The following is a 22500-nucleotide window of genomic DNA, read 5'->3' as shown; positions in this document are numbered from 1 at the left end:
ATTCAGTATCTTCTCCTTTTCTATTATTAGTATTAAATACTGAGTATCTCATGAAAAACTATTAATATTGCATCTTTTGTGTTTAGCTCCGTCTCACAGCATTGTAACATTGTAGGGCAGCAAGAAAGGAAAACTACTGTAAACATTTGAACCATATTTCTTGTTTAGAACCTATAGCTAGCAACATCACACATCTCTTGAAATATCCTCCTGTATAGACTTGACATATGTGCATAGACCTACACGGGGTATAGACTTGACATGTGTGCATAGACCTACACCATGCTTGTTGCTTAATAACGGTTCAATACCTTTGCCTGTCTCCAGGGGCACTATTGCCGCTGCGGCAGTATACGTGTTTTTTGTTTTTCCTTGGCTGCTAGTTCAGTGAGTTTTGCTCGTAGATTGATAAGTCTAATACAGTACCATTAGAATCTGTGGATTCTCAGCTTAAATTTCACATCTTGTTGGACTCTTACTGGTGCAAAGAAGCAGAAAAAAAGAATCCAACCATTACAGCAACGACTGTGGCAGTATTTTTGCGGCGATAGTGCCCTTGGAAACAGGTAACATCTTTTTGTATTGTTTTGAGGGAGTATTGTTTCTTATTGTGGACAAGTAGTTAAGAGAAAGAGATAGTGAAGATAGTTAAAATATGAAAATAGAGAGTTTAGCTACCTGTCGGTAGAGAGAGACAAGACGAGGCAAACATTATGCTCTTTAGAGCGCAACAACAGTGACCACTTTTGAACGGCTCCGGTTCCAGGAAGTGAATTTCTCATTCATTGGCGATGAATGCTCTGGACAGTATGGCAGAAAGCCAGAGCTCTTAATTTGCATGTAAATACATCGTGCACTCACACTGCCTTCATGACAGTTGAATGTAATTGAGTCTGAAAGTTATTTATGATGTCTGGTCAGAGAGAATGCCTCCGACTCTTTGGGTGATTGAATCCCCTGAGCGATCATTTACTCTTTATGTCACCCACACATTTAACAGACAGAGTACCTGCCTCTGTCATTATGCTGTAAAAATGTCTGGCTGTAATGAAGCCATACCTGTTAATGCAATGAATATGCCTATGTATCACTATAATAGTGTTTTAACATCAACTGCAAATAGTCTAGTCAGTGCGTCACTAGCAGAAATAATACCGGCTGTCACCCAACACATATTGATTTTTATGTAATGTGTGCCCTTCACTTTATTCCACCTCCCAAATAATATTAACAATGCTTGTTATTTAGTCAGCTGTAAGAGATGTAATTTACAGTACATAAGTGCATGAAGAGATGAGTAACGGTAAAAAGGTACGCCACATACAGATCTTCTTCAGGACCCTAACCCATGCCAATCCTAATCAAATCACAACAGGGTGACTGATTGACAGCCAAACTAAACAATGACGGCTCCTGAATTAACATGACCGCTCATTTAGTAATTTAATCGAAACAAACGACAGCTCACAAATGACGTGACGATCGTCAAAGTAGCTTTTTGTGCAGCCTTTTCAATCAGGAAAAGATGTGTCAAAGCGTAGATGACCCGTGATTGCTAGTCTGCACAGGAGTATAATTAGCTATTGGCTTGCTTTGCCTTGGCCCTGTGAAGACATCAGATGAACAGATATGTCTCATCTTGGCAAAGCAGAGTTACAGTTTATTTAGCTGTGTGATCAGCAGGGAAAAGGTCACTTTCAACACATTAGAGCTCTGCCAAGGAGGTTATGTTTTCAGTGCCGCCTGTTTCTTACCTCCTTGTTACCGCCGTTTGTTTCGTGCATGTTTTCCGTGGCATTTGTTTGTCTGATTGCTAACAGGATTACGGAAAAACCATTGGATCGATTTTCATGAAACTTGGTGGAAGGGTGTAGCATGGAAGGAAGGAAGAACCCGTTCAATTTGGCAGTGGATCCGGATCCGACTCACGAACAACCAATAAATAGCACGCACCTCTCTGCGCTCTCCGAGTGCATTTCTACTCGTAAAATGATTAGGTCAGTAGTCTAGTCACAAGACCTAACCTGCAGTTTTGTTTTGTTTTTCTGTTTTTGTGGATAGCCAACAGGACATTGATTATTTAGCAAAGTTGTAATTTGTTGTAATTTTATGACCCTTGCTCATTTTAGCCATTTTAACGATAGGTTACTTTGATCTCTGGCTTCCGCTGTGGCTGTTCATTTAATCTTTTTAGCTTTAGAACCTTTGTGCTAACCCAATAAAAGCTTACTCCTATAATAAGGTGGGGGGGTTCCGCACAGCGCACAGTTGCCCAATTGCTCAACTGCACATGCGCAGTTGCACTAGAAATTGCGCGCAATATTTCTAGTTAGCCAGGCAGGTCTGACAACACCCTTTCAGATATTTGCTAGTTTTTATAGGGTTTAATTGTCTTTCTACCTTGACTGCAGGCCAATCACAGTGTGTTGTAGTTAGGCTAATTGAAATGTTGGTTATGCATGCGTCCTGCAGACATACTGTAGTTGGGGTTGATACATGATTGAGTGTTTGTTGTGAAATGTTTATGGTATTGCATTTCAATAATGGGCATGCTCTTCAATGATTCTACTGTACAAGTGTTATTGAGCTGTACGTCCTAAGATGACTATTGATACCGCATGAGGTGGGGTTGTTGGGTTCAGGCCTCACACGTCATCCTCATCCTGGTTACGCTGCACTCGGTAACAGATTTTGTTGTTGCTCAGTAAATGTATTTACCATTCCATTCCTTTTTGATAACATTAGTCTCTGCTTGCTATAAGCCATGATGACTGATCTGTATGACTTCTCGCAGTTTGCTATTAAAGATCACAGAATTCATTTATAATTCAAATCAAATAACCTGTTAAAAACACGCCTACCATTACAATGCATGATGCCTACGTTTGTGTTTAACCTACTAGCCTTTTATTACTGTATACAGAGACAATATACAAATATGCTGCTTTCATTATCATGGTTAAGGGCGGATTCAGACCAAATCTGGTGCTACCATTCATTCGAATGGGGGCAGTGCATTTAGGTTGCGGTTGCGGCGGTAGGTGCTACAGAGGACTGCGGAAAAAACAACAACAACAACAAACAACAACAAACCGCAGGGTCCTGCAGCATAAAAGTTTAAACACATTCATCTTTTGGAGAATTGTAACCCGACGTCACGCCTAGCCTGGCATGTCCGGGATTATCCACCGGACCGATTGGGCCAGTGCCTGGGGGCCTCCAACCTCTAGGGGCCTCCGAAACCCCACCAACTCTGGTCTCATCCTGCTTTGCTTTCTTTCAGAGGCTGTAGCTATCTATTGGTATTAACCATGCCATGCTAGCTTGTTGGGAAAGTGGCTAAATAACGCTCCAGATTTAGGTGAGGGCATGGCATTTTCAAAGGAGTCCCTTGACCTCTCACCTCAAGATATCTGAATGAGAATGGGTTATATGGGTACCCACGAGTCTCCTCTTTACAGCCCACTTTATGCTAATCCCATGTGTTTTTTTGCACACACACACAAAATTGAATGCAGTATAAATGGGTTATTTTCGCGTATTCTATTTGACTCGTTATGCATACTGGGGACCCCTAAACAGTCTTGGAATTGCATATATCGGGTATGATTGGAAATCTGAGACTCTTGTGGATTCAGTGAGCCCATTGTCTTTATGTGTGATGATGTTAGTCCCCATTATTTCTTTGTAGTGAGGTCAAATTTGACCTCACTGTATAAAATGAGCTATTGTGACCTCTAGGACAATCATAGCCTCGTGAAACTTTACAACCATAAACTAGAAACCAATGGCATTCAGGGGATTTTGACAATAAGGGGGGCTCTGAGAGATTTCCATAGCAGAACTGATCGTCACCCAACCGCTGAAAAATGCAATTCTTACAGAAATCTCCAAATGTCATTGATACCAAATGACAACGTAAATTTTTCTATCGTGTTCCTCAAGGTCTTGCTGTCTTAATGTGGTATTTTGGAGGGATTTTTGACACCCTTTTTAACAAATGGTATCAAGCCCAAAACTGCTGCAACAATTTATGAGATATAATTCAGCGTAGGGATTGCCTCTGCATTCTTAATCCGTCCCTTGCGTCGCGCCCCCCCCCAACCCCCCCCCCCCCCCCCCCGCCACACACACACACCCTCTGCTCTGTCTGTTTCTCTCTCTCCATCGATTTGACTCTATCCCAGTCACACTTCTTTTTTCTTCTGTCACTTCTTCCCTCTCTGTCTCTCTCTCTCTCTCTCTCCAGTCTCCTGTCGGTCACATGTTGTCAGTCAAGCATGTCAGTTAATTTGAATTTTGTCCCCAGTCTGCTGTTTACTGAGCAACTGTGAAGATGGAAGTGAGACTGACCTCTGCCGATAGCGGTTATTATCATGATTATAGGAATATATTGGCAGCAGTGTGTCTGTGTGCTTCGTTCAGCAAGAGCTGGCATCAGAGCGATAGGCAACATGAGCCCCGTGTGTGTGTGTGTGTGTGTGTGTGTGTGTGTGTGTGTGTGTGTGTGTTTGTGTGTGTGTGTGCGCCCACAACCCTGCAGCTAATCGCAGCATCGCCTGAATTGGTCTGAATGCACGCTAAGAATAGAGACAAACGTTCTTTATTAGAAAACAATGCCTACATTCATACTGTGGCAGAGTGATATATTATTATCATTATTTCTGCATATAAAATGAAAAGACTGAGCTGTCTCACAGACACACACACACACACACACACACACACACACACACACACACACACACAGACACTCACATATCCCATGCGTATGGTAGTATAGCATCACCATCTGATTTGATAGGGGACTCACAGATTTGGTTGTGTTTGTGGTAAGAATGTAACGACCGCAGCTCTTCCAGCTAAAGTGAGTCAAATCCAAATTGTAGTGGGTGCCTGCAGTAAGCCACTCTGTTTCTATACCAGAACTAGACAAAAGATAAAAATGCCACACAGTGTCAATTTGTAGGTATGGCACCACCATACTCAAAATGCAATCGAAAAATAACTCAACGAAGAATGCTGGCACAATGGAAATGTATCAAAATGAATTGAGAGCAGACATATATTATTCAATACAACACAGAGCGGGTATACTGTAAATCATCCCTGATTACAACACGCTGTCTCATCACTCTTTCATGCTCCTGCTGCGGCACATTGATTTCATTGTGTAATAGACTTGCCATCTCAGAGATGATGCTTTGCTGCAGTGGTTGTAGTGGTACAGTAAGTCTCTACCTTTATGAAACATAAACAGGCAACAGATATATAGAACGGCTTTGTTGCAGCCATCAATAACATTTTTATGTGAATAGCAATGGTCTCCAAAATGCCTTGGAGCTATTGGTGAGGCTGCCTCACAGCTTTTATACAGATCTTGGAGTCACATTTTTAGAACGCTAGTCGAGTCTGCACCACAGAACGGTTCCCATTCAAATCCATGTTCCTCGATGGTCGGAGCACCAATTATGTTAATGTTTACTTTAGCGTTGCGCTAGCTTCCGTATAAACTGACTGAGATTCCTTTTTTTTTCAGCAGCAAGCCAGGAATCAAAGAAGCTTTTCTGTCGCAACTCGCGTCACCTTGCTGCCATGGTTTAACATGCTAATGTTGACTAGAAGTGCTAGAGAGAAGTACACTCTTTGATGAAAGCGACGTTCGACTCGTTGCTAACGTTGGCTATCAGTTGACTTTTGACAGTTTTCTAACACAGACACATCTGCACAGTTCTCAAGCAAGTGTCACACAATTGTGTTGTCACCATAGCAACTAACACTTAAAATGCCATAATGGCCATTTCCCATGGCAAAGAGTGACAGGGCTGTTCTATCTATGATAGAAGGCCAGGGGCCAGTTAATAAACAAACAATATACATTTTTCTGTAGCGGATTGTAGGTTTTGGGGGTGTCAGCCCAGCCGGAGTTTAGTCTGACAATGTTGTGCACACCGGATAGTTAGTTAGGTTAAGTACATAAGTGCCTGGGTAGCGAGCAGACGGCAGTATTTGACAATTTAGCAGTTAAATCATAGATTATTGAAAGATATTCCATATTCCAGACTAAAATGCTATAACAGAAGGGGAGTATTGGCCAGAATGACATGAACATTTTGGACACTTATTCAGCGGGTATCTTGCATGTTGCATGCAGGTGCACTGTATTTTATTATTATTATTATTTTTGATATCCCATCGCGGGCCGCAAGTTGAGTATCACTGCTCTAAATTGATGAAGAGAAGTAGCCTAAATATTGGATACCTTGAGAGACTATGGTCATGCATACATCTGCTCTGGCTTGTTTTCAGGCCTCTATCTCTGCAGGCTCAGAGTAGAGGATCATTGACTATATGGGCCATTCTGACTTTTCTGGAGAACATTACCAGTGTGGATAATGCTTTCCCCTCCTGTCTTACCCCCACCCCTCTCCCTCTCTGTTCCCCTCCCTCTCTCCCAGCCGCCATCCTTGATGACCCTATGGAGTGCAGCAGAGGAGAGCGCTTGGCCATCACGCTGGCCAAAGACAGTATCAACAGGAACAGCAACCGCTCCACCACAGGCAAGCTGGAGGTGGACATCTTTGAACTGCTGAGAGACAGCGAATACGAGATGGGGGAGACAAGTAAGTTGCAGGGAGAAATGTCAATTAAATGGTTAGGAAATGAATGTTGACTGCTTGCATTTACTGAGTCGGAGGGAGAGAGAAATACATGTGAGGAGGCACTCACGATCGGTCATTCATTTTGAAATCAGCAACCCTGTCATTTCAATTCAGGCCTAATCTCGTCTTTTGCCTCTGTCTCTCACACACTTCCCCCAAGTGCTCAGAGATCAGTCTTTCTGGTTGAAGAATATGTTGGTTGAGCAACCTAATTATTGAGAACACATGACAGCCCGGTGCGGTATGGGAAAAAAACAATATGAGCTCATTTTGAGAGCTGCAGTCAGGTGTGTTTATGTCTGTGTTCTGCCCTCTATTTTGTTCTCTTATTTACTGGCAGCTTTGACAGTATTCTAGTGCTGTGGGAGGGCAGAGCAAAAGTTGCTGTAGAAAGGACTAGACAGTGTAAGGGAAAAAACACTGAGCCGATGCCAAGATAGAACAGACCATGGACAAAAAGGCTTATGAACCTCATGAGCTTTTCAATAAGCCTATGCCTGGATCATGATAATGAGGCCTGCAGCAATTAGCCACATAGAGTGGACATTTGCATCACAAAACAAACATGGCTTCCCTGTGTGTCGTGTCGTGTATATCGACCGTCTTGCCTCACCTTTACCCCCGACATCAATGTGCAACGTGCGTCAATGTCTCAGCATCGTCTATTCTTTACATAGTTCTTTTTTTTAACGAACAAAAACTTTCATCCGTCAATACAGTACGTGTCAAAGCTCTGTAGAAACACACGGATAGAAACGGACAGGACAAGATGTGTGGGGATTGATTGTCAATACAGCACGTTTTCACCTTTACAACCCCAGGAGCTGCTGCTGCTGCTGCTTCATCCATGACAACATCGCTTCACTTCCCACAACAACAACTCCAGCTCTTTCTCTGCCTGCTTTAGCAGCAAAGCCCTCTTAAATGTGCCTCCACCTGTGTGTGTGTGTGTGTGTGTGTGTGTGTGTGTGTGTGTGTATTTTCGATTTGTGTGCATAGTGGTGTGTGTGTGTGTGTGTGTATTTTCGATTTGTGTGCGTAGTGGTGTGTGCATGTGTATATTGTGTTTTGTGTATGTGGTGTGTGTATATTGTGTGGTGTGTGTGTGTGTATATTGTGTTGTTTGTGTGTGTGTGTGTGTGTGTGTGTGTGTGTGTGTGTGTGTGTGTGTGTGTGTGTGTGTGTGTGTGTGTGTGGTGTGTGTGTGTGTGTGGGTGTGTATATTGTGTTTTGTGTGTGTGTGTGTGTGTGTGTGTGTGTGTGTGTGTGTGTGTGTGTGTGTGTGTAATTAGAGGCAGGAATTGGATTAGGGACGGATCAGTGGCAGCAGTTAGATGGAAATGTCACACAGGGAGGAGAGCTACCCGCTCAGAAAAGTCTTAACACCAACAGCAGCTCCTGCAGCATGTCGCTCCTTTGCGGATGGCTCCTTGCTCTGCCTTTTAAAGCAAAGAAAAATAAATACCACTCTAATTCCCAAACACTCGTTCTTTTGGATTCAAATATTGTGTGAAAACAACAAAAATAACACATATCAAAAAAAGTGCTCTCAAGTGTCTGCACCTGAGGAAACCCAATGCTTAAGCTTGGAGGAGTGCCCGTTGTTCATGCTTAGTGTGGTGATATCTTTTGTTTTTCCTCTGAGAGCATGGGCAGCTCGCAATCGCATACTGTAGCATTACTGTACAGAGAGATGTGCTCTCAGTATACCAGCTGATCATTACTGTACAGAGAGATGTGCTCTCAGTATACCAGCTGATCATTACTGTACAGAGAGATGTACTCTCAGTATACCAGCTGGTCATTACTGTACAGAGAGATGTACTCTCAGTATACCAGCTGATCATTACTGTACAGAGAGATGTTCTCTCAGTATACCAGCTGATCATTACTGTACAGAGAGATGTGCTCTTAGTATACCAGCTGATCATTACTGTACAGAGAGATGTGCTCTCAGTATACCAGCTAGTCATTACTGTACAGAGAGATGTACTCTCAGTATACCAGCTGATCATTACTGTACAGAGAGATGTACTCTCAGTATACCAGCTGATCATTACTGTACAGAGAGATGTGCTCTCAGTATACCAGCTGATCATTACTGTACAGAGAGATGTGCTCTCAGTATACCAGCTGATCATTACTGTACAGACAGAGAGATGTGCTCTCAGTATACCAGCTGATCATTACTGTACAGAGAGATGTACTCTCAGTATACCAGCTGATCATTACTGTAGAGAGAGATGTACTCTCAGTATACCAGCTGATCATTACTGTACAGAGAGATGTACTCTCAGTATACCAGCTGATCATTACTGTACAGAGAGATGTGCTCTCAGTATACCAGCTGGTCATTACTGTACAGAGAGATGTGCTCTCAGTATACCAGCTGATCATTACTGTACAGAGAGATGTGCTCTCAGTATACCAGCTGATCATTACTGTACAGAGAGATGTGCTCTCAGTATACCAGCTGATCATTACTGTACAGAGAGATGTGCTCTCAGTATACCAGCTGATCATTACTGTACAGAGAGATGTGCTCTCAGTATACCAGCTGGTCATTACTGTACAGAGAGATGTACTCTCAGTATACCAGCTGTACAGAGAGATGTGCTCTCAGTATACCAGCTGATCATTACTGTACAGAGAGATGTGCTCTCAGTATACCAGCTGATCATTACTGTACAGAGAGATGTGCTCTCAGTATACCAGCTGATCATTACTGTACAGAGAGATGTGCTCTCAGTATACCAGCTGGTCATTACTGTACAGAGAGATGTACTCTCAGTATACCAGCTGTACAGAGAGATGTGCTCTCAGTATACCAGCTGATCATTACTGTACAGAGAGATGTGCTCTCAGTATACCAGCTGATCATTACTGTACAGAGAGATGTGCTCTCAGTATACCAGCTGGTCATTACTGTACAGAGAGATGTACTCTCAGTATACCAGCTGTACAGAGAGATGTGCTCTCAGTATACCAGCTGATCATTACTGTACAGAGAGATGTGCTCTCAGTATACCAGCTGATCATTACTGTACAGAGAGATGTGCTCTCAGTATACCAGCTGTACAGAGAGATGTGCTCTCAGTATACCAGCTGATCATTACTGTACAGAGAGATGTGCCCTCAGTATACCAGCTGGTCATTACTGTACAGAGAGATGTGCGTTGGTATACTGAGGTTCTGCCCTAAACTGACCGGATTGTTGGCCAAAATATGTGACTGGTACTCTAAGGCCTACAAAATAACCCTGCTCTGAGTCCTCTCTGGTCTTCCCTGCAGCTGTGCAACAATCTCTGACACAGGGGACAATTGTTGCCAGGAATGGAAGTCCCCCTCTCCACCCTCTTTTCAGCTGTGGTTGGCGGACATGATCTCTGTTATACGGATGGAGAGACTCAGGTTCCTGAGGACCAGCTCACTTAAGAGATTTCTAACTACCCATTTCTGGCCTACCTTGACGAGTTTAGGGGTGACGGGTGATTTGCCCGGCTGGTCTCCCATGGACCCCCTTGTGTGGGATCCCATGCATAATGTTTTTTACAGGCACATAAGCACTAAGCTGGTAGCACCACGTTGTAATATTGGAGTGTATGTACCGTAAATTCCGGACTATAAGCCGCGGCTTTTTTCCCGTTTTTTGGCCTTTTTTGCCCCCTGCGGCTTATATAACGGTGCGTCTTATCTATGGATTTTTTCCAAAAAAAAAAAAAAAATCTCTCTTTTTTAGCACTCTTTCTAACTATAAATCCACTTCTGTTTTAATTTCCTCTCTTGCCCTCTTTTAACAACATAACATAACATAACATAACACAACACAGGTAAGCAGAAAGAAAAAGACGAAGCAATCACGCCATGAATGAGGAAATGACTCACCTGCTGGAGGCTGGAGATACACCGCTTGGGCTAAACTTTTACTCCGTGAAACACTATCGATTAAGTCCGACATCGCTCAGAGGTTTTGAGCAGCTTGAAAACAAGTTTGAAAACGTGCAGAAGTCCATCCACTCACTCACTAAAGAAAATAATGCAACCGTGAAGAGTTTCACTCGTGTCCAGCCATCTGGCCGAGTTAGAGCCGAAGTCCCGAACACAGTGAGAAAACCTCCCGAAGCTGCTGCTGCAGCGGGGTGCATATTGTCCGGCCAGCCGACCGAGAGGCATGCGAGCCGGGCACTATTAAACAGTTGGGGTGTGTGAGGTGGCTGGCTGTGGAGGTGGCGGTTTCTCCTCCTCCTCCTTTCTCCCGCACACCGGGCGCCTCGGCCACGTCCAGACCCCGGCCTGCCACCGAGGGCCATCTTCATCTGCCTACTCCGCTGGCCCGACCGTCAACTCATCCTCCAGGCTGCGGGGAAGAAGCCCCTCACCTGGGAGGGTACGCGCTTTTTCGTCGGCAGGACCTCTCCGCGTTGGTGCAACAGAAACGCGCAACATACAACAGCATCATCGAGTCAATGGATATCGCTTTGGCGTACTGTACCCAGCGAGACTCGTCATAACCAGACCGGACTATCTTTAGCACTCTTTCTAACTATAAATCCACTTCTGTTTTAATTTCCTCTCTTGCCCTCTTTTCACCACACCGCGGACACTGTGTGCCCAGCGGCGGAACAAGAGCTCAAAGTGAAACTGCCGAATATCTTTTGAGTTGGACTGGTCAATAGTACTGTGAGTAACTAAAATAAAAAAATAAAAAACGGAATTCTCTCTTCTTTAGCACTCTTTCTAACTATAAATCCACTTCTGTTTTAATTTCCTCTCTTGCCCTCTTTTCACCACACCGCGGACACTGTGTGCACTGTAAAAAAAACAAAAAATACCACAATGTGTGATTTTGTCTGGGGATTAGTGACCTGACTTTTGTTTTGTTGAAATGTTAATAAATGGGAGCTTCCCCAAACAGCCTCTCTTTCCCGACAATCCCCTCTGTGCACGAAGCCTTAAATATGGTAATTAAACATCAAAACACCCGCGGCTTATAGACCGGTGCGGCTTATAGAAGAAAAAAATAGTCACCTTTGAAGGTGCGGCTTATAGACCGGTGCGTCTTATAGTCCGGAATTTACGGTATGTATGTTTTTTTTTTTTTTTTTTTTTCTTTCTTTCTTTCTTTCTTTCTTTCTTTCTTTCTTTCTTTCTTTCTTTCTTTCCTTTCTTTTCCTGTATCTGAGTTTGTTCATCTCTGTGTTGGCATTCTGAAAATTGAAAATTGCAAAATAAAATATTGGGGGGGAAAAGGAACGGATCATTTTTTGGATCAGAAAAGAGAAGTACAGTTCTAGATGGCTCAGCATGGTGGCCAGGTCACTACCATAGTGATGTCATAAATCACTGATGATGTAAACAGTGATGTCACTTGAGCAACTTTGATGTCATCAGTGACGTCACTCGAGCAATTGTGATGTCATCAGTGATGAACTTGGGCAATAGAGATGTCATCAGTGAGTGATGTCATCAGTGACGTCACTCGAGCAATTGTGATGTCATCAGTGATGAACTTGGGCAATAGAGATGTCATCAGTGAGTGATGTCATCAGTGACGTCACTCGAGCAATTGTGATGTCATCAGTGAGTGATGTCATCAGTGATGTCACTCGAACAATTTTTCCCTTCATAAAGCCTTCCGTTTGAGACGCATGGCAGACCTGAAGGAATGGCTGCTCAAGCAGGGCATGGCTACAGGCAGCTCCACCATGCCGCCGATGCAGGAGACCTGGACAAACTGAGGACAGTGCTGCAACAGGATTGCGTCAGAAGTCGGATCAATGAGCGATGTTGGTGTGGGCTGTACTGCACCCCTCTGGAGCGTGCAGCCTGGCAGGGTCACGCTGCCTGTGTGCACTACCTGATCACCCAAGGAGCCCAGGTAGACCTAGCTGATCAGGTAAACTACACACCTCTCTTCTGGGTCGTGATCTCCGGTCACCTGGATTGTGTCCGGATCCTCCTGGAAGCCAGGGCCGACCCCAACAAAAGTGCACGTGGCTACACCCTTGTCTACCATGCTGCCCGGATGGGAAGGCTGGACATACTGCAGGAGCTCATCAGGTTCGGTGCCGCTGTTGACATGGACATCGTTCATACCCCCGAGAGGTCACCTCTCTACATCAGCGCTGAACACAACCACCTGGACTGCTTCCGCCTGCTGCTCCATGCCGGCGTTCTGACCCGTGACGTGGCTTCTCTCCTGCTGGAGGTGGTGCTGCATAACAGGTGCCAGGTGGCCTTCGTCCAGCTGCTCCTGGACAATGGCGCCGACCCGGCCCTGGTGAGGGAGCAGGCACAGCTGCAGGAGTGGGCGGATCCCGAGGCTCTCAGGTTCTTTCTGGAGGCCAAGAGATGTCCTTGCAGTCTGGCCCACGTGTGTCGTATCCGGATTCGCGAAGCACTGGGCACACATCGCCTGAACCAAGTCCACTCCCTACCACTAACACAAGTGATGAAGGACTTCGTGCTCCACCAGAACTGACTGACATTTTATTTATTTTCATTTCCTAGATTTAGTTATTCAGTGTTTCAAACAAATCCAGGACCGGAGATTAAATACCATTAGCATACACCACCTGTATCCAAGCCTACTGCTATAATTGGAGAGCTGTGTGTCCGTGTGTGCTCGATTCATCGTCTCCAGAGTCCCAGAGTAGAATTGAGCACGCGTGCAAAAATTCTAGTTCTCTTAATTCTTAATATGATGTGAGGTTCAGTTAGCTTTGCACAGAAACAGCCGGTAGAAATAGTTTTTACTTTTACAGTATACTTGATTACTTTTCAGAAGCTGTGATTTTTTACTTTTACTTGAGGAAACAAGTTGAAACAGTACTTCTACTTTTAACAGTCTTTTTTATACAAGTAACTGTACTTCTACTTAATAAAGAATGTGTGTACTTTTCCCATCTCTGGTGATTGCCTAGTTTTGTTCTAGATAGGTTGATAGGTTGGTAGATAGATTGGTTGCTTTGGCATTTTTAATGAGGCAGGAGGGGAAGACATTTGAACTATTTCAACAATTTAACTGAACTTAATTTAATTTAATCTGTGTGGAAAAACCAACAAATTATTATTCAAAGTAGAGTATTTTACAGTATTTACATCTTGAGACGGGACTTTAGCGGGTCTTTAAAAATTTGCTACTTTGGCTCTGATGCAACCGGCTCTCTCTGTTTGCACTCACCGCTCTCTCTGTAGTCTGGCTCAATGTCCCGCCCACAGCGCTACAGTCTCTGTTTGGTTACACGTCACGAGTAGCCTATCAACACTGAAGACTAACGTCATGCCACAGACAGGCAAAGAGACTCGCGCTGCTGCGAGCAGCATATCGCTGAAATTGCAATAAACATCCCAATCTTGTGATCTTTTTCAATGATGACAGACACGTTTCTCAGTTACACAACTGAAATTGGCCAAAGTCGTGGCCTACAGGATTTCACTCAATGGAGGCGAAAGCAACTGCTTTTAAATCAGTTGCTCTTCCGTTTACGCCCTTCCCTGATGCAATCATTGAACTTCAGAGTAAAACACAGCACGCATCTGTCTTGTCTGTATCATCGCTGCAACTCTGCATCGAGATTTATGGAATTATGACTTTAAAATGTAACAGTGGCAGTAAAACTGTACTTCACGCTATGATGGACTGAAGGTTAAACTTAGCCATTAATCTGAAACCCCCGGGGGGGTCGTTGGCTGCCAAGGTCATTTGGTGTGTTTCAGTTTCGTTCTTGTCCATCTCGCTTCTCTTCTGTTTCTCTGTCTTCTCATCCATCTGGCTCTCTCCTTTAATTGTATTTGTCAGTCTCTCCATGCATCTCAGGTCTGACCTGTTACGGGCTTAATCATTCCAACCTTCCCATAGCTCGCTATTGATCGGTGAAAATCAATGTTAAACGGGCAGCAAAATGGACTCCAGTCGACCTTGCGAACTTCTGACCAAGAGTTGACCCCAGCGAGCGGCACAATCCTTTTCTAACGATTCGTGTCACTACCTTGACACTCGATGTCCAGGGTGCGAGAAGTGAACTGTGAGGAGGTGGATGCACGTACATGCACTCTCTCTCTCTCTCTCTCTCTCTCTCTCACACACACACACACTCACACACACACACACACACACACACACACACACACACACACACACATACACATTTACAGTACACCCGCACAATGCTGGCTGTGTAGGAAGGGAGCAAATGAAAGCGTCATGGAGACCAGGAGCAGGCTGGCTGGCAATCAAACCATTCAACTTTGTAATTGGTGAAGCCATGCAGAGAGGTTCAAATGTGCAAGTGTGTGTGCATGCGTGTGTGTGTGTGTGTGTGTGTGTGTGTGTGTGTGTGTGTGTGTGTGTGTGTGTGTGTGTGTGTGCGCGCGCATGTGTGCGTGCGTGTGTGTTTGTCCATGTCTTACAGACCCGATGGGTGGCAAAGGGATTACGTATTAATCATTCGATTCACTGCGTCTGGATTCACTGCACAGACCTGAGCATGGCTTCCCTTTTTCCTCCTTCACATACACACAGCTTGTTAATGCACTGGATTTCCCCAAATCACCAGCACCATTGTACCATCACACAAACACACTGGGTAAAACACGCTGTGTGTGTGCTCTCTCTCTCTCTCTCTCTCTCTCTCTCTCTCTCTCACACACACACACACACACACATACACACACACACACACACACACACACACCGTCTGCCTCACAACATTGACCATAGAAGATTAATTAGAAACCAGGGATTATAAACCCTCAAGAAAATGCCATTGGGTCTTCCTGTTAGAGTGTAATGTGCAGGAGTGAGGAGCTGAAATGTTCCTTTCTGAAGAGATGTTTTCATCCCGAGAAGCAAATCTTTGAAATCGGCTCATGGAAACGTATAATGTGCAAAACAGATGAGTTCTCTGCCACTTTGGGGGATATGGTTGCAGTTGGGTTTTCTGAAAATGGCTTGTAGTCTGAATATAACTCATGTGCAAATGTTCATAATACCAGATTTTATTTGAGAAGCCTCCAGCACTTATGACATCTGTCTCTAGCTCTCTCACTCTCTCAGTCTGTCTCTGTCTCTGTTTGTCTCTGTCTCTTTCGCCTCCCTCTGTGTTACACTCAAATCTATCATGAATATCATGAATCTACCCTTCTGTCTCACCACTGTGTGACAGGTGTCAGAGGGCACTCTGTCTCATGCTTTCTGGTTCTGCCCTTCACTGACCGGCTTCTGGGCCAAAATATTTGACTGGTACTCTAAGGCCTGCAAAATAACCCTTCAGCTGGAGGCAGAACTCGCCATCTTCGGATGCTCGGAGTCCTCTCTGAACTTCCCTACAGCTGTGCAACAAGGGACAATTGTTGCCAAAAAACTCATTCTGAAGGAATGGAAGTCCCCCTCTTCACCTCCTTTTCAATTGTTGTTGATGGACATGATCTCTGTTATACGGATGGAGAGGCTCAGGTTCCTGAGAACCAACTCACTTAAAATATTTCTAACGATCTGGGACCTGTTTCTAGCCTACCTCGATGAGGTTAGGGGGCGACGGGTGACTCACCTGGCTGGTTTCTCATGGACCCCTCGTGCGGGATCCCATGTACATTTCTTATAAGCACATATGTGGATGGTAGCATCACGTTCGAATATTGAATGTTGATGATGTTTGCATGTTTTTTCTTTCTGTTCTTTTCCTGTGCCTGAGCCTGTTTGTTTTGTCTTGTTTGTGTACTGCTCTATTCATTTTTTTAAATAAAATATTGGAAAAAGCATTACTGGTTCAAACCAGAATCAGGCTTTTCCATTGGCACGCTCCATAGGTTTCCACCGTATGTGCATCACGTCGGCCCGATCAAACATGGACAAATGTGTTTGGCCTTGTCTGCTGATCACCAACACATGTAGGTTCAGGTTCCCCTGAGACAGCAGGAAGTGATGGCTCAGGCCACGATCTGTTTGGAGGAGAACATCGTCAGCACACACATTGATTAACATCTGGCTGAAGAAGGCCTTTTTAAAAGTCTAGGCTCAGACTCATTTAGAAAGACTGTGCTATGCTCTTCTGGGTCACTCTTTGTTAATGTCTCTCTCTCTCTCTCTCTCTCTCTCTCTCTCTCTCTTGTCTCCCTCCTCCATCCATCCTCCTCCCCCCCCCCCCTGTTCTCTCAGTGTGCCAGATCATGTCTAAAGGGGTGGTGGCAGTCCTCGGCCCTTCTGCCAGCCCGGCCTCCAACTCCATCATCAGCAATATCTGTGGAGAGAAAGAGGTGAGTGTCTGTACCCCACGGGCCTGTGTGCCCCCCCGCCCGGGTCCACGTGGCCCCCCCGCCCGGGTCCATGTGCCCCCCGCCCCGGTCCACGTGTCCCCCCCGCCCGGGTCCACGTGTCCCCCCCCGCCCGGGTCCACGTGGCCCCCCCGCCCGGGTCCACGTGGCCCCCCCGCCCGGGTCCACGTGGCCCCCCCGCCCGGGTCCATGTGCCCCCTCGGGCCTCCAGTCTGTGGCAGCCTGCTCAAAGCACCGCCATGAATACCAGGCACATTTTGGAACAATGGCGGTCATTAGCGGCTGTGTGGTTTTTGTAGGAGATTGGGGGGCGGGGATGGGGGGGTGGGGGGCGGGGATGGGGGATGATGATGGGTGAAATCCAACTTGTTAGAGAAAATGATGAAGTACCTCAACCGATGTCATATCTCTCCATTCCAGTCTCACTCAAATCAAAGCACCGCTGGCCATTTTATCTCCTCTGTCCCCCTCATTATAGCTCGGGCCAATGTAGCCCGTTGACGCCTAGCAGGCATTGTTCTGAGATCATTATAGAAAAAGAAAGAATAAATATATAATCATAATAAAAAAAAATGTCTATGCTGTGATTTTGCCCCAAAATGAAGTTGGTTTGACGGCAATCCTGCTCCTGCTCTCCCCCCCCCCCCCCCCCCCCCCCCTTACATCAATCATGTGAAAACCTGCGTGAAGGTGATTGATAGCAATATTGATATCAGTTTCACACAGCAGCACGTTAACAGACATATTTCCCCCACTCAATTGCAGACTGCGGGAAAAAAACAGCGATTTCAACATGGCTGAGCCAATGTTGCCTCAGAGTCTGGCTGCATCCAAACACTTCTCACTGTGATGCTAATTGGGCTGCTCTGAACCCTGGCATGGTGTGTTTTTACTGCCTGATGTCAAGAGACAGAGTGCCTTTGAATTATATACCCAACCAGACAGACAGGCGCTTTCTAAACGAGACGCTGTTTGTTATACAATGTAGAAAACCTGCTTATAGGATAGGGAGCGAACACACACTTACATCACTGAACACACCACACCTTAAATGCAGATTCAAAAGAAAAAGAGAACATCTTCCATGCAGTTCGGCTGTCATTCGGTCCATCCTAATGAATGCTGGGTCTACAGAGATGCTGCCCTATTAACCGCATGAATTTCCAGCGTAACTATTAATAGAAATCTACAAACTCGGTCTCTGTAATGTCCCATGATCCTCCACTCCAGTCTGTCTTTCTAATGAGAGATGAGCCTGTTCCGCTGATAGGCTGAGCAGGCTCCCCCCCGCTGCTGCCAACCCTCTGGTGGCACCGACTGCTTTGAAACACTGACTGTGATAATAACACTGCATGAATATTAAAGACCCCCATCGAGTGAAAAATGACATTCTTGAGTTGTTAAGTGATAACGCGTAGTCATAAGATACTCCGGGGGGAGCTGACACTGGCCCTAATGGTTCACAGTTTTCTTGGTAAAAGAACTGAACTCCGACTGACTCAAAATTTGTTATTCATCCCTTTCCTGCATGCATGAGTATATGACAATTTGACTGGCATATTTTAGCGAGGTGGAGATGGTGCTTTGTACCTGATGCTGATTGTTTTATGTTTGTTTAGTTTTTTTCTCTGATTCCCTCCCCTCTCTGCCAAGCTGTCCCGCTCGTTGCAGCGTCGCAGCCCTCTGGCGATCTGGGGAGAGTTAGAGACTAGCACGTGCTTCCTCCGATACATGTGTGCAGTTGCCAGCCACTTCTTTTCACCTGACTGCAAGGAGTTTCACCGCGGGAGGACGTAGCGCATGGGAGGATCACGCTATTCTCCCCAGTTCCCCTGCCCTCAAACAGGCGCGCCGACCGGCCAGAGGAGGCGCTAGTGTAGCGACCAGGACACACATCCTTAATCCGACTTCCCACCCACAGACACGGCCAATTGTGTCCGTATGGGCAGCCAAATGATTGTTACAGGAATTAGGATAATAGCGTTGTAAATTGTATCCCTTTCCTCCTTGAACAGTTTCTGCAGTTATTGCCGCCTCACATTTAGCTACTACTGTTATCAATAGTGTTGTCACGATACCAGAATTTAATATCTCAAAGGGCATTAGCATTATGCTACCACGCTTGACTTGGACAGCCTTGTATGAACCTTTGCAGTTTTTCCAAACCGTTTCAGTGGACTTGGATACAGTTCAATATGTTGTGGGCTGTTGTATTGGATTATTATTATGTATTGAATTGTTTTTGTGTATGCTGCAGTCCTAGCCTGGGAACCTGAGGAATCTGTGAGCTCATGTTTTATTTGTTCTGGCAGATGTGTCTGGCCCGCCTCCCATTCGACCAGATTTCCACCCGGCCTGAAAACTGCCCGGCCAATCACAAGCGTTTGATAAGATGCCCCCTCTGGCTGAACGTGGGCAAATCAGTGAAGCTACTGTAGCTGCTGTAGTGAATGGTTGGATTGAAAAGCTGCAGACTCTTTGGTCTCGACGTCACATGGTTGAGAACCACAGGTCTAACCTCTATGCATGTGTGTGTGTGTGTGTGTGTGTGTGTGTGTGTGTGTGTGTGTGTGTGTGTGTGTGTGTGTGTGTGTGTGTGTGTGCATGTGCGTGCGTGCGTTCACACGCATATGTGTGTGTGTGTGTGTGTATGTGCATGTCCTCTATCTAGCAAAGAAGGTCACATTGCTCTTGTCATGATTACCCTGAAGGCGATGCCTGGCTAATGGTGTTCTGCAAAGTGGCCCTACTGTATATCGACAGTCGAGCTCACTGCAGAGAATAACACAACCCTGTGTGTGTGTGTGTGTGTGTGTGTGTGTGTGTCTGTCTGTCTGTCTGTCTGTCTGTCTGTCTGTCTGTCTGTCTGCCTGTGTGTCTGTCTCTGTCTGTCTGTCTGTCTGTCTGTCTGTCTCTATCTGTCTGTCTGTCTGTGTGTGTGTGTGTGTGTGTGTGTGTGTGTGTGTGTGTGTGTGTGTGTGTGTGTGTCTGTGTAATCCCTCACTGTGAGCGTCAGGCCACAGATGCCGGCACTCCGTCGGCTGGTTAGCCGGGACACTGGCAGCAATATTGCTGCTGACAGAGCCCACTAGGTGATCAGCGCATCATCCACCAGACCCTATCAATCACTCCCTGAGCGCCACTGCTGCTGTGGAGGGGGACACAGGCGTGGGATGGAGCCCATCTGGGCTTCATACTAATAGTGACTAATGGAAGAACAGCAGCTACAGCGGAGTCTGTGTCATACAGGTACAGTAGTTTGTGGCGAGCACACCTTGTAGTTAGGCTTGAATATTTCAAGTACTGTAAGTAGAGACTTTATATTAAAGCTGCAATAAGCAAAATCGTCTGGCCACTAGAGGGTGACAAAGACGGCTACCACTTTGTAAATAAAGCCATTATACGCGCAATACGGATCCGAGGCCTACCATGGACAAACATTGCAAAGCGCTGTGCATAAACACTAATATAGCTATAGTTAAACATACCTACATGTACACAGCATTTTTTTACAGTATGGTTATCGGTGTCGCTTTCTTGTGGTGCAAACAATGACAACTGAAGAGGAAGGTAGCAAGTTTACAATCTGGCCTGCTGTGTGTCAGTGTGGATATTGGTTTATCATTATGTCTCACTGACTACGTTTACATGCACACAATATTCCGCTTTTTACCCATATTCGGAAAATGACAATATTCCGACTAAATGAATAATCCACTAATATTCCTGTTTACATGCAGCCGTAGCTCGCCCTCCCCGACACATGAGGGAGGGGGGGAGAGAGAGGGAGATGCAGGTAGGCGGAGTTTTTCTGTTGAGAATAAACAGAGCAGCACTATTCTTACCAGCATCATCTGGTCCATTTCAGGCGCTTGCTGCTGAAAAGTTTGGCGTTGCGATATTTGCGCATCCAAGTCTTTCATAAAAAGTAGGCTAGTAGCCTACGTTATTACCTCGCAGGCTTGCAAGCATTGGGGACTTCCGTGGGCACTACACTCTCTCTTTAAATAACTCTTTAAATCAATGTTTCTCATCTCCTCCCGATCAGAAATGTCTGCTTTTCTTTTCGCATGCCAGAGATGATGGATTATATGATTGTATCGCCTCTTCTAGCGCTTTCTAGGACACATCAGTTGACCACAAACAGGCAACATGCGTCGCAAACTGCGGTAAAAACCCTGATTGAGAAGCATATTCCGAATGCGCTGTATACATGATCAAAGAATCCTCCTAAAACCCGAATAATACTGGAATAACCCAGATGTCTTAATCGGAAAATGCTAAATTCGGAAAATGCAACTGGAATATGCTGTTTACATGACCCTTATCAAGTTCAGAATATTGTAATTTTCCGAATAATAGTGGAATATTGTGTGCATGTAAATATAGTCGTTGTCAACTCCACATAGCACACATTAGTTTCAGGGTTAGTTATGGTCATCTGCTGGCTACTGCAGTCAACAAGAGAGCAACCGTTGGTGTATGAAACACAGCTCAGTAGCACTAGCCTTGTGATGACTTGCGGTTTCATATGAAACTTGAGGATCTGTACAGTTAGTCTGACTCCCATTATGCATTTGAAACGTGTGCCTTAGATAGGATGAACAGACTCAAGGTCTTCTCATTCCCCATTCAGCACAAGGTTCATTTGGCTCAGTCCGCACGTCAAAGTGTCCTTGGGCAAGATACCCAACCCCTAATTGCTCTGGACGGGTGCGCCGACACCGTGGTAGCTTCAGCTTGCAGCCTTCAGTGTGTGTGTGAATGCCTGAATGTAGGCATGTGTCGTAAAGTGCTTTGGATAAAAGCACCATATAAAGGCAGTCTATTTACCTTATCAAGATTCAAGATCCAAGATTCAAGATTCAAGATTTTTATTGTCACTCCATGGTACAAGTATCACGTGTGAAATTCTTGTGCTGTGGACTCCGTTTACGACATAGTACAAATAGGCAACAAGCAATGAGCAATAGGCAATAAGAAATAGGCATCAATAAGCAATACTAAGCAGCAATAGGCAATGAGGCAGAATAGCGATAAGACAAGTCAGTGGCATATTCATTGCACATAGGTGCACATGTTATGTGCATACGTTAGACATGTTCGGACATTTTAATTCGACGTATTTGACATACAGTGCAAATAGCATGTACCTTATTAAACATACAATTAAACATTAGGCATTGTGCATACGTTAGACGTGTTCAGACATTTTAAATTTGACGTAATTGACATACAGGTGCAAATAGCATGTACCTTGTTAGACATACAATTAAACATTAGGCATACATAATGGTAGCAGCTGCAGTACGGTACGGTACGACTACTACACTATTTGTGTATGTTAAGGAGTCTCGTGGCCTGCGGGAAGAAACTGTTCCTCAAGCGATTTGTGCGTGCTTTTGGAACCCTGTATCTCCTCCCTGAGGGTAGCAGGGAGAACAGGCTGTTGTGGGGATGGTTTGTGTCTTTGATGATCTTCAGGGACCTCCTGAGGCACCGCTGGTTATACAGTTCGTGCAGTTCTGGCAACTCGTCTCCTGTTACGTGCTGGGCCGCGCGC

General features: G+C 45.1%; 1 protein-coding gene across 1 annotated transcript in view; it reads left to right on the top strand.

Annotated features, from left to right (window-relative positions):
- grik4 (glutamate receptor, ionotropic, kainate 4) overlaps positions 1-22500 on the top strand; it is a gene marked incomplete at both ends in the record, with an annotated part of 259314 nt that overhangs the window by 53649 nt on the left and 183165 nt on the right. Inside the window, 2 exons of the mRNA XM_083637925.1 lie at positions 6459-6623; positions 16822-16919. Coding sequence (XP_083494051.1) covers positions 6459-6623; positions 16822-16919 — 263 coding nt within the window. The remainder of the gene's footprint in view (positions 1-6458; positions 6624-16821; positions 16920-22500) is intronic.

The sequence above is a fragment of the Poromitra crassiceps genome, assembly GCF_964638095.1.
Source record: "Poromitra crassiceps genome assembly, chromosome: 5".
In the NCBI taxonomy this organism is placed as follows: Eukaryota; Metazoa; Chordata; class Actinopteri; order Beryciformes; family Melamphaidae; genus Poromitra; species Poromitra crassiceps.
Note: the sequence above shows the minus strand (reverse complement) of the source record. Positions and strands in the feature narration are given on the sequence as shown.